This window comes from Sardina pilchardus, chromosome 4 (assembly GCF_963854185.1).
Source record: "Sardina pilchardus chromosome 4, fSarPil1.1, whole genome shotgun sequence".
Classification (NCBI taxonomy): domain Eukaryota; kingdom Metazoa; phylum Chordata; class Actinopteri; order Clupeiformes; family Clupeidae; genus Sardina; species Sardina pilchardus.
In genome coordinates, this window is record NC_084997.1 from 30716207 (window position 1) to 30731645 (window position 15439).

The 15439-nt window shown below is 39.2% G+C and overlaps 1 protein-coding gene across 3 annotated transcripts in view; it reads left to right on the forward strand.

Moving 5' to 3' along the window:
- Window positions 1–15179, forward strand: part of LOC134078819 (uncharacterized) — a 114218-nt gene extending 99039 nt beyond the window's left edge. For all 3 annotated transcript variants that reach the window (XM_062534966.1, XM_062534969.1, XM_062534968.1), the window contains 8 exons: window positions 1607–1690; window positions 1770–1883; window positions 2571–2702; window positions 5432–5515; window positions 7882–8016; window positions 8169–8342; window positions 11058–11157; window positions 11340–15179. In XM_062534966.1, the coding sequence (XP_062390950.1) occupies window positions 1607–1690; window positions 1770–1883; window positions 2571–2702; window positions 5432–5515; window positions 7882–8016; window positions 8169–8342; window positions 11058–11157; window positions 11340–11363 (847 nt within the window). In that variant the 3' untranslated portion in view covers window positions 11364–15179. The remainder of the gene's footprint in view (window positions 1–1606; window positions 1691–1769; window positions 1884–2570; window positions 2703–5431; window positions 5516–7881; window positions 8017–8168; window positions 8343–11057; window positions 11158–11339) is intronic.
- Window positions 15180–15439: the final 260 nt, after the last annotated feature.

Genomic DNA, 15439 nt, shown 5'->3' on the forward strand with positions numbered 1-15439 from the left:
ACAAGAAAGGGCAGAGCAGGCTGTACTTCCTGAGGAGGCTGCGCTCCTTCAATGTCTGCAGCAAGCTCCTCTGGATGTTTTACCAGTCTGTTGTTGCCAGCGTCCTCTTCTATGCTGTGGCATGCTGGGGAGGAAGCACTAGGAAGAGGGATGCTGGGCGACTAGACAGGCTGGTAAGGAAGGCTGGCTCTGTTGTGGGAGCTGATCTGGAGTGCATCACTTCAGTATCAGACAAAAGGACCCTGAACAAGCTACACAGCATCCTGGACAATGACTGTCATCCACTCTACAGCACTATCATACAGCAGAAGAGCTTGATCAGCTGGAGACTACGCTCCATGACATGCACAACAGACAGACTGAGAAAGTCATTTGTACCCAGGGCCATACAACTGTACAATGCTTCACTGAAGGGAAAAGGAGAGTTGGACTTCTATGCATAGTATATCTGCACCTCCACCCTCTTATACACTTACATGGCATGGCTTACATGTCTACCCTCATGTCTAACTCTTATATTATTACTATGTTAAGTTTATTTTAATTGTCCATATATTTATATTAGTACTGTTATTATTATTACTATGCTTACATTTTGTACTGTACATATTTATTACTGGTCACTAGAATTTAATCTTGCACTGTTGCACTGTTGGACTTATTTGCACTACCAAGTTGACACACACCTCAGACTGGATCACAGTACCAATCCTCAGTACATTCATGCATACCTTATCTATAGTATTCTACTGCTCCTTTAGTCATGTTGATTGTTGATTTGCTTTTTAATTTTCTTGTTTACATTGTTTACATTGTACTGTATGTTGTGTGTGGTGTCTTAAGCTGCTGGGACCTTGAATTTCCCCTTGGGGATCAATAAAGTATCTATCTATCTATCTATCTAAACTAGCACAAAATCTCGAAATTGAACAATGCTAAAAAAAAGATGTTTTCACCTGCCGTGTTTCGCCATAATGATGTGTGTCGCAGGATGCGTAGGTAGTCTACATACTGTAGCCTATGTGTGTCGCAGGATGGGTAGGTAGTCTACATGTGTGTCGCAGGATGGGTAGGTAGTCTACATACTGTAGCCTGTGTGTCGCAGGATGGGTAGGTAGTCTACATGTGTGTCGCAGGATGGGTAGGTAGTCTACATACTGTATGTGTGTCGCAGGATGGGTAGGTAGTCTACATGTGTGTCGCAGGATGGGTAGGTAGTCTACATAAGGTTTCCATGCACTTGGGGTGCACTAAATGAAGCCAAACACAACTTAAAAGGTTGCGGGGTTTTCATAAATAATAGTCGCAAATGATTATACTCATATATAGCCTTATATATGTGACCCTTTTTTTTGGCTATGCAGCTCCAAAAAGGCTACATGAACCCTTATTGGCCTTATTGGCCCTCATGAGGCCTTATTGGACCCTTGCACACTTCAGGATGCACAAAATATAGCAGACCCGACGTTATATCATCTGAGGTCACAGTAGCACAAAACTAGTTGCTGACCAAGCCAGGGCCTCCTGGCCTCTTATCATAGCCAGAGGGGATGAGTGAAATGTGTGATTCCAGTGTTTACTTCTGCTGCCTTCTCTCTCCTTACAGTGTTTCCATTGAGAGCAAGACAAATGGAGATGTGGACAGCATTTGCTCAAGTCTTTATATGGAAAAAGATGAGAACGGTTTCAGGTAATATGTGTAGTTGACGTGTACAAAAAGGAAATGGGCATTTTGGTGAGATGATTGACAAGCTGTTTATGGATTTCAGGTTGTCAATTGGTGGTTGTCGTATGAGCTTGGATACAAACAGAGATGCTAATCTGTCTGAAATCACATTCAAATCCAAGTCATCCTCAGATTTGGACTGGAAAGGCTTATTCAGGTAATTTCACAGCCCTAGAAGTTGAACAGAGGTTAGTTTCACATGGAGGTTGGATCTGACTGATTTAAAGGAGAAATCCAATTATTCACATAGATCTCTGTTTCTCGAGGTTACCATGTACTGTCAGTACTGTTTGCATAACTTAAAAGCTTTAGTTGATAACTTGACTTAACTTGATACCTTTAGTTGATTTAACTTCAGCACTTAGTTGATTTAACTTGATACCTTTAGTTGATATAACCTGATGACTTAAGTTGATCCCTAACGGAAATTAACCAAAATTAACCATTAACAATTTATTTGCGTTAACTCATTGTCTTTGTTGTCTTCACATAACATTATTTTGCGGCAATAAATATTTAAGTTGAAGCAACAAATTGGGTTTTACAGTGTACTTACTGTAGTCTGTTATTGCACATTTGTCTTGGTGAGGCAGTACAGACAGAACTTTTTTGCAAGTTGAAAATCTATACCACTGTCTATAACTAACTTGTAGCTTAATAACAGTAAATCATTTTGGCTAATTGCCTTACCTTGTTTTTCCAATTGGACTGCAGAAGAACATGTCTTTGAAGAACTATGGTAAAAGTTGCATTTGTTTTAATGGCTTTAAGAAAATTCTCAGTAGAATAATCAGAAACATGTATCCTGTTGTGTATCCATACTCCATGATGTATGCACATGCAGTAACACAGGGCGTGTAGTTGATCACATCTTCAAGCCTAATGTGGAAAAGGTGGAGCTGAAGGTGGACTGCATCACAGTGAGCTTGGCTGAACTGGTCCTCTCCTATTTGATTAAACACCCTGGCAAACTATGGTAAGAAAATAAAAACAAATGTTAATTATAACTACTTTACCATCGAGGTTGCACAGTGAAGTTGAGAGTAGCCGTTTTTCTATGAAGCATGCAGTGAGTAAGTAAGAGATAATGTATTATCCACCAGTCATTATGTAAGGATAATGGCCGCTGAGGTGTCCTGATTCGGAATTAATGGATGAGGTGTACGCAATGAACTCTCCCTGAAAGCAACACTAAAGCACTTTTCCTCTGTTGTACGTACACTATTTGTTTATCTAGCAAATAACGATGTCCACAGACAATGTAGACTGTAGAGTATGTTGCATGATTTTGTGACTGTATGATGTATTGCGACATCGAAGCAAGTCAGATTTGTACTTTCTTATGTCTCATTTCATCAAACTGCTGGTACGCTACCCAATCTGGTAAAGTTACATAGTGCGGTAATAGCCGATAGAGGGCCGCAAAGTGAATGCAGAAGTGCCGTTCACCCTGTTATGAGTTGATGAACCAATTAAATGATTTTGGAAACATTATTTTGAGGTAGGAAAAACTTTTTAGTGTTGCTTTAACAATGGGATTCTCTTCTCTGATTGGCTGATGGGGTGGCCATTAACTTCGTATAACAGGCTACCTTTTAAGTCGTTCGAATGTGTTGCCCGTATCACACTTGAATATTAATACGGCAAACTCGTTGTGAAGTTTAAATGAACAGTCACGTTGCATCCAAGCTGAAACACAGACGTTCAGAACATAGCAACATTGTAGCATATGACGGAGGTGGATTGTAGGCTATAAAAATAGCGATCTTTCAAAGCTAAAGTTCATCAGAATCCTGGAATATGCCCGCTTGACAACGGGAGAGACAGAACTAACGACTGGCTTTTGGCCGTAGCAACTATCCACTTGGAACTAACGACTGGCCTTTGGCCATAGCAACCATTCATTTAGAACTAGCAACGGCAGTTTGTCCTGCAAGTAGAAAGTTGATATGTGGCGGAAAGTAGTTCTACAATCAAGACTGTTTAGAGATGTAAACGTTTACATTGTAATAGGACATTAACACTACACAAGTGTAGGGTTGGGTACCTATCGCATTTGAACCGATATCGGTACCGGTGCCGGTGCCTGAGGTTCGGTGTCGGTATTCAACGGTATTTTTTTCGGTACCTTACCCTTACTGAATCTGTAACACCTTGTTTGTATCAACTACAAGTTGCACAAAATCAAATTTATACATTGAGAATGTTTTTAAACACAAACCCCTCTCATTTCTTAAGTATGAACATGAACAATGGATAGTGAAAGTTTTTTTAAATAGACTCCATCAAACCCAAACATAGAACAAATAATTAGTCCATTGGGTTATATGATGATTTAGCTATTTTAGGCCATGTTCATGAAAAAAGCAATCCTTCCATCTTTGTTTTGTGCAATTTAACAGTAGCCTAGGTCAGCGGTATGCCAGGCATCATGTTTAATAAGCCGCCCCTTTTTAATGGAAACATAGCCTACTATAGAGTTTACAAATGGTTTAGAAGTTATTCAATCAATCAATTACAAAATATTTTAAAAGTTCATTTTTTTAACATCTCTCCACCATAGCCCTTCCATAGGCTATCTACTAGTAGCAGGTAGGTGGTATGCGTTCCACAGTTTGGGAATCCCTGGCGGATCCGAGCCAAATACATTTTGCTATCTGGGTAGATTATTATCCACTCCTTACCAGTTCTGTTGTTTAAATTGCTTAGTTTCAGTCAGTTTCTAACGCGAGTAGTAGGCTGGCGAGTTTGGTCGTTCGGTTATCCTTTGACTAATAAAACAGTCCATGCCATCGTGAATTTGAACTTAAAGCTCGTCTTGATGCAGCGCATTGTTCCACCTTGAAACGCTACGCATAGTCGGTCTGTCAGGTTAACTGTAAACTGTTGCGTGGGCCTACAACGTGTATAATCAAATTATAGCATTGCATCGGGGGGAGTGAATCCGTTAAATATGCCGTTTTAATGAGTCATATTTCTCATTCAAAATAGCAGAGCAAAGCGAGCGACAGAGAGAAAATAGAAACCGTAGTAGCCTATGCCAACAACAAAAGCCAGTCCAACATCAGTGTGTGACCTCACACTGTGACCTGTTGTTGAAGAATGGTCAAAAAATCCCATAAACTCGGCCCCAGCCGTGGCGCGACTGGCTGGGGCACCTGCACCGCACGCCGGCGACCCGGGTTCGATTCCCGCCCCGTGGTCCTTTCCGGATCCCACCCCTACTCTCTCTCCCGCTCGTTTCCTGTCATACTCTCTACTGTCCTGTCCGATTAAAGGCATAAAAAGCCCAAAAAAATATTAAACCCAGTGGATGAACTTATTAACTTTTCTTTTTTTAAATGAACTTATCACAACAAAACCAATGTTACAGCGATAGCAGTCATTTTCCATCACAAGTGTCGCGCTAACTTTTTGATGTGCATCGTTTTTAAACAAATTAACTTTTTAATGGAAAAGGGACTCAAACTATTCCATCACATGCTTATTGTTCTAAAGCCATAGCCAACAATCAATCTAAATCACATGTAAAGGTATTAGAACAGCAGATGTTACCACAGTCTGAGATTATAGTAGCACTTTGATAAATTACCACAGTAGCAAAGCTACTTACTGGCCTGATACCAGAGCTTAAGGAGAAGAGTGAAGAAATCAGTGGTATGAATTCAGTGTTTAGTACTTCAGTTGCCTTCTCTGTCCCTACAGTGTCTCCTTTAAGACTCAAGGACGGATGAGGAAGATGGGTTTTTGCTGTAGCCTCCGTATGGAAAAAGATGAGAGCGGCTTCAGGTAATATTCATAGCTGACATGACAAAATGGAAATGGGTATTTGGGTGAGATGATTAATAGAAAACGGTGTAAAATCAACACTGTAAAATGTAATAGCTATTCTTACTTAAAATATTGAGTTAGTATAACTCAACTTTTGTGTTTTGTTGATTACTCTGATTTTGCCTTTTGAGATTACTTGCCTAAAATGAGTGTATTTAAAGAGGAACTATGCAGGATTGGCGATTTCATCTCTGGTTTCGGTTTCGTTTTTCGTTTTCGCTCGTTTTATGCTTGCATATTTCTCTGCCGAGCTTCCCCGACAGCTTTAGCGTGTATATTTATACATATATAGGCTATATATAAATATATAAATTGCAAGCGTGGTTCTTCTTGTTCCTTACGCGTCTCAGACTTCCAGATGTAAACAAGGAGCGATCGTCTCCTGCAGAAACTGCAAGGTTGCAATAGCAGATAGGGACACTGGGGGCGGGAGGAAATATTGCTGTTTTCGATTAAACTGGTCAGTCAAGCAATGATGAACGATTTCTGAGCAATTTTATGACTATTAAAAAGTTGCATAGGGTCTCTTTAATGTTAAAGTGCACTGTAAAAAATAGCTACTCCTAGGCTACTTACAATTTTTCAGCTAGTATTACTCAGCTTTTGTGTTTTGTTGGTTACTCTTATTTTGCCTTTTGAGATTATTTGCTTAAAGGTAGGGTATGGAATTTGCTTTTTTTCCACTTGAAATCCTATTCCTAACCCACTTACAGCCACTGAGTTGGAAGCACTGAAATGGAAATTAAACACTCAATCATTTGTGGAACGGGCTCAAAAAACTCTAGCCAATTATATTCTTAACCCGCTAGCATCATTTTACAGCTCGTTAGTCAATCTAAACGTCATACTCCTCCTCCTCCTCCTCCTCCTCCTCCTCCTCCTCCTCCTTCTATTTATAATATTTAGCGTAACTTTTTGGATTGTTTTCATGGCAACGAAGAAGAGGATGCCAACCACACCGGGAAGAGCATGCCAGTGTGGCACCGTCATTTCTTGAAACACGTGCGTGGGCTGCTTGGGTTTTTATCAGTCGCGTTGAATCAAGAGGAAGTACGCAGGCACGTTGCGATTTGTAGCCGCGGGACAGGACTAAGATGTGCGTGCCTGCAGCCCAGTGATTGGCTCTTTGGTGTTATACAGCTTCAGTGGGTCGTCCTAAAGGGACTCATTGCCATAAAATCCATAAATTGTCAAAATCCATCAACATTCCGTTCATGAGCTTCTTTTTGACATTCTAACTGAAAGTTGATGAATATCAAAATACATCATAGAAACACTTTAAAGGTAAACTATGCAACGTTTTTCAGTTAATCAATTAGTTCCATACTGTTATATATGATTAAATGAGTCTTTACCGCTCGAACAATGTTTTTTTCGGCCGCCCTAGTGGTCTGTAGCGGTAAAACCACGCTTGCAATTTCAGGAGCCCTCGGGCACGCACCCATGATCTACTCCAGGAAGTGTCATGTGAAGTCTCATGAAAAGGCACGGCAGACTGACCGATTGAGGAGTTTTGTAAAATATACACGCTAAAGCTGTAGGGGAAGCTCTGCAGAGAAATATGCAAGCATAATACGAGCAAAAACGAAAAGCGAAAGCTTCCCTTTAAACCACTTACAAGTATTATGTTGACAACATTATTGAAACAATTACAACAACTGTACATGAAGAAACAGGCCGTTTGGCCCTGGACTAATAGGGTATCTATTTGTCCATTCTATTGGTTCCATTCTATTTTGAAGACTTGTGCTGGCTTCACTAGTCTTCAAACATCTAATTTAAGGCTCTCACAAATAGATTGTATGGGCATATTGTACATTTTCTGAATCAACAGAGTGCATTGAGTATTGAGGTTGTTGAATTTTGTGTCCTTGGTGTTTTACATGCCAGAGGGATAAAAGAAAGCATACAGTTTAGGCAGAAATTGGCCCCTAAAATGGCCCCTTTCCAATGATATCAGGCACCATATTATAGAATATTGACAATATCCCTACTATGAGCCTAAACCAGATTTCAAAAACGTTTGTTCGCACAACTTGAAATTACAGACTAATCTGAAATAAGAATTGCAAGTGCAATCGGTTTGCATGCTTTTAAATAGTAAGGTTAACTAACAGGTTGTACGACAGGTTTACAAACAGTGTAGCACAAACTTCAGAAATCCAAGTATTGTTTAATTGATCTTTTACTTTCTACCTCAAAATTAAGCAACACTTATTTTAGGCAAGTAATCTCAACAAAAGACAAAAAAGTGAATTCTACCTACTTCTAAGTGAAGGAAAGCTATTACATTTTACAGTGTATACTTGGGTTTTTTGTTTCAGGTTGTCAATTGTTGGTGAGAAAGTAAGCCCACCTTCTCTGTTTGCCATCACATTCAAATCAATATCACAGACAGCAGACAGTGTTCAGGGCTGGACCTCCCTCTTCAGCAAAATACACAGCAGTGAGATACTGAGGTATGAAAGGCACACATTTGATTAGCATGCTGAATGTATTCAACATGATCTATTAACTCAATACATTTTGAAGATTTAACATAAAGGAAAAGGAAAAAAGGAAGTTACATTTCAGTTTAAATGTTGTGTTCCTACTGTATCTGTGACTGCAGCGAGATGTCAGCATGTACATCAGATGTGGATGACCGTGTTAAGGCTTTCCTGTCCTCTCTGTCCAACCTGACTGGTCTAAAAGAAATGGAGTTGGTTGTGGACAGCTTGAGTGATGGCATTAAAGATGGCATCTACTCCCTCATGGAAGCCTGCACCAGCCTGCAAGAATTTAGGTGAGAGTCTCTTCTTCCTTATGCCCTGTTATGTTACCTGTCTTCTGCCAACAATGTAGTGGGGGGGTGGGGGGCATTTAAAAAGCATTAAATATGCTTCCAATAAGGCTATTTGCATGATATTTTCTCCAGATAGTGTTAAAGTGTAATTTCACCCTATACTACAGTGCTTTGTACCATGTCCTCGGGCCAAACACTCCCCCAGAAACTTCTTTCCTTTGGTTGAACATTTGTCAGTGGTTGCCTTCAGCTGGATAGCTTAGTTCAGGTGCTAACGGAACCAGTGCTATGTCTCGTAAATTACCCCACTAATAATGCCCGGAATGGTATCAAACTTGTACAGTAGTACAACAAGGGTCTGCACTCATATAACAAGGCATTGGAAAGTGTGTAAGTAGCCTTACTAACCTACACAAGGAGTTTATTTTAATTAACACTTGCCTACTCTCTACTATCATCATTCCTTCAGCATCAACATTACTTCAGTGATTTTTCAAAAACCTGTAAAAGTCCTGGCAGGAAGTGATGCATACGTTTTTTAAATGCTTGTATTTTCACACTATAACACTTAAAAAGTATTTCAAAAATCATCCAGACTGTAAAACCCAATTTGTTGTTGTTTCGTTGATATAACTTGATATCTTTACTTGATATAACTTGATGACTTTAGTTGATATAACTTCACTCGGAAGCTTGTTCCCAGAATGCAACAGCCCCAGTCAACATATTCTTAAAGATATCGCATATAAAGCCTTACAGAAATCTAATCTTGAAATTAAATACAACTAAGTGACATTGACACTATACTGTTGTTGTCATATTTCATGTAATTGTTTATTGGTGCCACAAACCATTAAGTAGATGACCATCCCCAATATCTTAATCCTGTGCATAGAGCATACGATGTGCAGTCTGCAAAGGGTAAAGTATCGGTTGTGTTGGAGGCAGGAGCAAGGAACAAATGTGCATAATCCTAGTTGTGCAGTGAAATTGTTGTGAATATAAACTTCCTTCCTCAACTATTAGTCCAGTTGCTACATCTCTCATAAGGGGGGAGGGGAGGTTGAACAATTCTAAGGGCCCAACACTGAAAAGGCCCCAAAGAGCCCCCTCCCCAATACCACTATACTGTATTAAATTCAATTCAATTTAATTCAATTAAATATATATATATATATATATATATATATATATATATATATATATATATATATATATATATATATATATATATATATATTATATGCTATATATAGCATATTTAAGTTCAGAAGGCGATTAGCCTCAAAAGTAAAAGTAGCCTTCCTCCTGTTAGTCCTAGCAAGGGATGGATAGAGAGCGAAACCAGCATATTGATGAAAAAGTCAGTATACTTTCAATAAAGGAGGTGACAATTTAAGAATATTCCTGTTCACTCCAAAGGAGTATAATTTCCTCAGAAAATACTGCTGCTGTTGACATTTTTTAAGAATCACCTCTGTGTTTGAATCAAAACGCAGTTTGTCATCAATGACGGTGCCCAGATATTTGTACTCCTGTATAACTTCAACTGGTTCAACTATGCTTTCTAACGACATGTATATCGTTATTACAAAAATCGCTAAGATAACTGCATCCAAAGTTGACATGGTTCTCCCGTCACGATATGCCAGAAGAGGAGAAAATCACCTTTTTAAGCGGCGTGGACAATGGGAATGACTGCTAATGTGTTGAATCTTCACCGAGTAACAGTCAAAACGTATGTTTTTCTGTGAAATCTGTCCACAATATGAAACTGTAGACCGTATACTGGCGATTTATGCGAAAATGTGACATTTAACATTTTAACCCGTAATATTTTAGTAATAGTCTTCTCCTCAGTGGTAATCCTGACAATACTCTGAAAATCCCTTAGTCATTTTGCTCATCAGTTGTTCTATGACATAAACATCCTGAAAATCCACAATAAAGAGTAATGAGAAAAAGAAAAACATTATACATTAACAAAAACGGAGTGATTATTTTCATCCGGGTGTAAATAGTGGAATGTAGCCACTTTCTTATTTGCAGCCAAACCTGAAATGCGTGCTATCCAACATAGCGGGACCACCTTGGCAGGAGATGGCCAACCTAAATCCTAAATCTAACAGGATTATTAAAACAATATTTTAGATGGAAAAGTGCTACATTTCCATAAACCTTGTAGCCTGGGTGTTCCCATCCTGCCTTGCGCAGTGATATTTTTCACGCTGCTAAGGCAGTCTGGACACTAACACCCAAATTCTCGCCTGATGTTGGTAACCAATCACAGAACATCCGAGAAGTTTCCGTTGCCTTCTTGCGTCTACATTCGACGCCAAAGGATTTACACTGATGTCAATGGCAGCCCTTCGCGTTGCATATGAACGCACGGGGGCACCTTCGGCTTCCGATATTGATGCCAGGGGGCTTGGCATGCGTCCTCGTTCGACGAGTTGGGTGCGAGACCGTGTTGGATGAGCTATGCGCATTTGATAGACATCCGTGGCGCCCCATGAACGGATCTCAACGTGAAATGTCTAATTACACTCATTTTAGGCAAGTAGACAAAAGACAAAATCAACATAATCCACAAAAGACAAAAACTGAGTTATACTAACTAAACATTTTAAGTAGCCTAAGAATAGCTATTAGATTTTACAATGTTGTTCCTTTTTTTCAATTTGTTTATTTACACCCATTTATTCATTCATCCAGGGTGGTAAAAGCTATTGATGTTAGGAGAGTCACAACAGATGATCATGACAGATGGAGAGCAGAAGATGAAACATTTGATTTCACCTTCATAGTTAGAAAGGTTTGTATACTTTTATTTAATCTATATCTGATAGTGTGTATTGATGTTTTTATGTTTGTGTACGGTTTTATGTTGTGTATGCATGGGTCAAATGCCAGTTTTTAATGCTTTGTAATTGTGTGTCAATGGCGGGGTCTCAGTGGACAGTTCACCTATTATGCCTTTTCTATTCCTTTTTCCAGGAGGATTTGCTGCATAAAGTGTGAAGATGAAGTGAGAAATAATGGTGCCAATGCAGGCAGTTTTCCTGATTTTGATTTGGGTGTTTACTCTTTGTCTTTTATTTAGTTAATCTTCTACTATTTTCTGAAACATGAGATGTGATGTAATTGTTTTCATAGGCACAACAAACATTTTACTTTACTTTGATAGTCACAATATTCAAGCTATATTTTGTTTCATACTGTTTAATTGTTTTACATGCTATGTTTATGTGCCACTCTTCTCTGTATTAATACATTTGTACCCACTTGAGGCGTGATTGTACGTGTGCGTAAAAACATGCACAAACAAGCGGCACCAGAGACACTTATATATGAGGAGACACTGCACTGGAAAAATCGCCCATTGAAAAGCATGGGGTAACTTCGTAACGCGAAAGATGGCGGTTGTTTACACCGGTTGGCTATGGTTGCACATGTCCCGCCTCTTCCAGTGCCGTTGCTCCAATCATTTTGCCGATCCTTGGCGGTCACGCTTTTTGAAAGCTGCGTCGTGAAGAATAGAGCATGCGCAGTCCAAAATTACCAGTAAGAAAAAGGCTTTTTAAGCGTTAATTTGATACAAAACCACCAAACCTTTTCAGCGATTTTAGTCAGATTTTCATCGCGATTTCAAACATGTGATTTTTATGTCTCTTACACCTCGGAACATGGACATCCAGCTCTCTCCCCATTCATTTAGATAGAGCCTGGTCTTGTTCCGGTCAAAGTCGCTGCCCGACCCCATGGCCAATATGGCTGCCGAGTGACGTGACTTGCTTTAAAAAGACTTTGGCGGCACTAAGTGCTTTTTGCAGGAGCAGAGAATGGCGAGTTGCGCTTTTTCCGTGTCATATGTATGCATTTATGGGAATGTCAAGGGAAAAGTGTAATTTTTGCCTAAAAAGATGGAAGGAAAAGCATAAAATGCACCTAATTACATATTCTTCTGTGTGCAAGAAACTGCCTGTGAAAGCGCACATTTGTTTTGTGGTGAAATATTTCCGTATATTTTAAAGAGGAACAATCCAGGATTGGCGATTTCATCTCTGGTTTCGGTTTCGTTTTTCGTTTTCGCTCGTTTTATGCTTGCATATTTCTCTGCAGAGCTTCCCCGACAGCTTTAGCGTGTATATTTATACATATATAGGCTATATATAAATATATAAATTGCAAGCGTGGTTCTTCTTGTTCCTTACGCGTCTCTGACTTCCAGATGTAAACAGCAGACGATCGTTCATCAGAAAGTTGCAAGATTGTAATAGCGGATAGGGACACTAGGGGCGGGAGGAAATGTGACTGTTTTCGATAAAACTGGTCAGTCAAGCAAAACAACGATTTCTAAGCGATTTTATGACTATGAAAAAGTTGCATAGGGTCTCTTTAAAAGCAGGTGTAATCTAATTAAATGGGTGAGTATAGCGAAATGTTTAAAGGAGTCATAGAATGCATTTTTTGACCATTACAAATTGATCTTTGAGCCTAAATGATGTCATATGTAAATTTGTGGGGCTGAAAACGCCCCAGGAGCACTGCTAGATCGCCTAATACAAGGTCATAAATAAGCCTTGCAATGAAACAGTTTGTTTTTCCCGCCCACTCAGCAAGTTCATGAATATTCAAATGAGATGCGCGCTGATTGGTCTATTGGCCGATATGTCCTGAAAGTTGATTGGCTCAATCCACCGGTCTGAAGCTAGAGCAAAGTGAAACTACGTTTACTGCTGGTAAATAAAGCCAAAGTCTTTGATAAAGCTATCAACAATGGATTTAAATAAGGAATACAGCCGTACATGTATAAACCGAGTCAGAAGAAGGCTCTGACGAAGATGAAGTGCAGCAGATTCCCCAACAGAATGAATGTGTTAGATTGGTAAGTTTTATCAGTACATTTCTTAGTATAGTAACTCTCTAAAGTTAGCTGTAATAACGCTAGCATTACAATGTCTCTGCCATAGACCACATATCTAGATACTAGCATCGTAAGAGCAGTTTAACGAGAATTATTAATCGAAGGTATGCAAATGAGAGGGGGTGGATCTAAAGGGGGATGGGCGCCTATTACGTGTTATCTGAGCTCTGTTCAGATTGGAGCATTTCAACACGGCTGTTTCTATTTCCCAATTTGCATACGAAAGCAGGCGGGGGACGCGGTAAAGTCTTTGGTGTTGTCCTTTGGACACTGCTCGCAGCCTAAATTCAACAGGAACAAGGTGAATGTGGTTTTGAATTCTAGGACTCCTTTAAAGACAACAGGATTGGTATTCAGAGCACCAGTTTCGCTTCTTTGTCTATGACAGAAGCAACTTTCGTTGGCCTTACTAATGTCCAGGGTTCTTCAGGGGGTAAGGAATTTCTGGAATATCATGGTATTTTGGAAAATCTATTCCAGACACGGAAAGTCAGGGATTTTTATATTTTTTTATATCATTTTTGGGGGAAAGTCATGGAATATCAGGGAATGTAATTGTAATGGTTTAGAATGTACTTGCCAAAATGCATTAATATAAATATATTCTCACAGGTGTGAGACTTAGACTTATTGTGGTTAATCAGACTTTGTTTATTCAAGGCCTTTGCATTCATCTTCTGCTCCAAAAAAGTAAAAGATTCTTGAAAGCTGTGCAGCTGGAGGGAGTTGCCCGTTTTGGGAGGAGCAACCCCAAAATCTGGGCGTTTACCATAGCCTAAGCCTTCGTAGTTCAAATCTATCCATTTCTCTTCAACTTGACCAAAGTCCTCTGCTCTGTTGTTGAGCAGCATAGTAGTTTATATTCTCCTGTCTCTTCATTCATTTGTAATGGAGGCTTGTATTGATATGACAATCTCTCTAATGTACTTGAAACTGCAGGTGTCAGTCTACAGCTTCATTAGATACATTGATATTATGAGAAGCCATTGAAACTTTCTTTCTCAACAGTGAGTTTTTTTTTTAATTATGAATCGACACACCTCAAGCACGTCTTGACTCTTTATAAACAAACCTCAAATCAAAAGTGAATTTCTGTGAAGTCAGTTCTTTATTAGGCTATGTGAAGACACACCATTTTACTGTTGGCCGTTCTCTATATATTCAGTTCACCATGCTTAGTGTGTGTTTTTTTCTGGATTTAAATGCCATTCAGAAGGTCAATGAGAAATCATAGCCATCTTGATTTCAAACTTGCGTGCTGTGGATGTCACAGATGTGGGAATGGGAGAACACGCTTAACTGAAAAGTGCGCAACTGAAGTGCGTAAAAAAAGCGCGTATTTTCTTAAAGGGAGTAGAATACTCGACATTATCTCTCTGCTTGTTGACATCTCATCATGTATTGTATTATTTTGTGACCGCTAAACATTTCACTTATCACTTGACTCCATTCAACTGCATTTGTGATTGAATCATTACATTCCAGTTGGGGCAGCACAAATTGCTGTATAGGGTGGAGAAAGGCACTGAATACCCAACGAGCTACAAGCATGATAATTAACACGTAATATGAAGAAGCCTTGTGTGCGCTTTCTACAGTTTGGCCATGGCACTGATAGTGCTGCGTTCACAAATAATCAGGTCCTGAATCTTTGGCCCAGCCTGAAGGCTTTTGAAATATGAGAGCTAGTTTTATGAAACATGCAATTTTAACTGTTAATGTTTTATAAATGTGAAAGGTTTATTTAGGCTACATCATTCCTTTAATGTTGAGTCTTGTTTTACTTAATGGAAGTTTTTGTATGTTTTTTTCTACTTGCCCATATTGAACATTGGAGGCAATTTTGGACATTTTTGTATTTTATACCTTTTAATGAATTGATTAAAAATCACCAGCATATTCAAATTCGGCATGTGTCTCTGCATTCTGTGTCTTTAAAAATGCTGTAATAAGCTGTATGCAGACAAATATTGTAAATTAGATCCATGACATCAAGAAATAGTGCCTCACTCAGGCTGTTTGGAGGGCAATAACAATAAAATAAAACACCTACCAGATGTACCATTTTTGCATGTGGAGCTAGGAGGTCGAAGACCATAGAGAAGTTTGCCTACAAAAAAGCTACCATCTTTGCCCATATAAGGAGATCCGGTATCTTGAGATTGTTTCT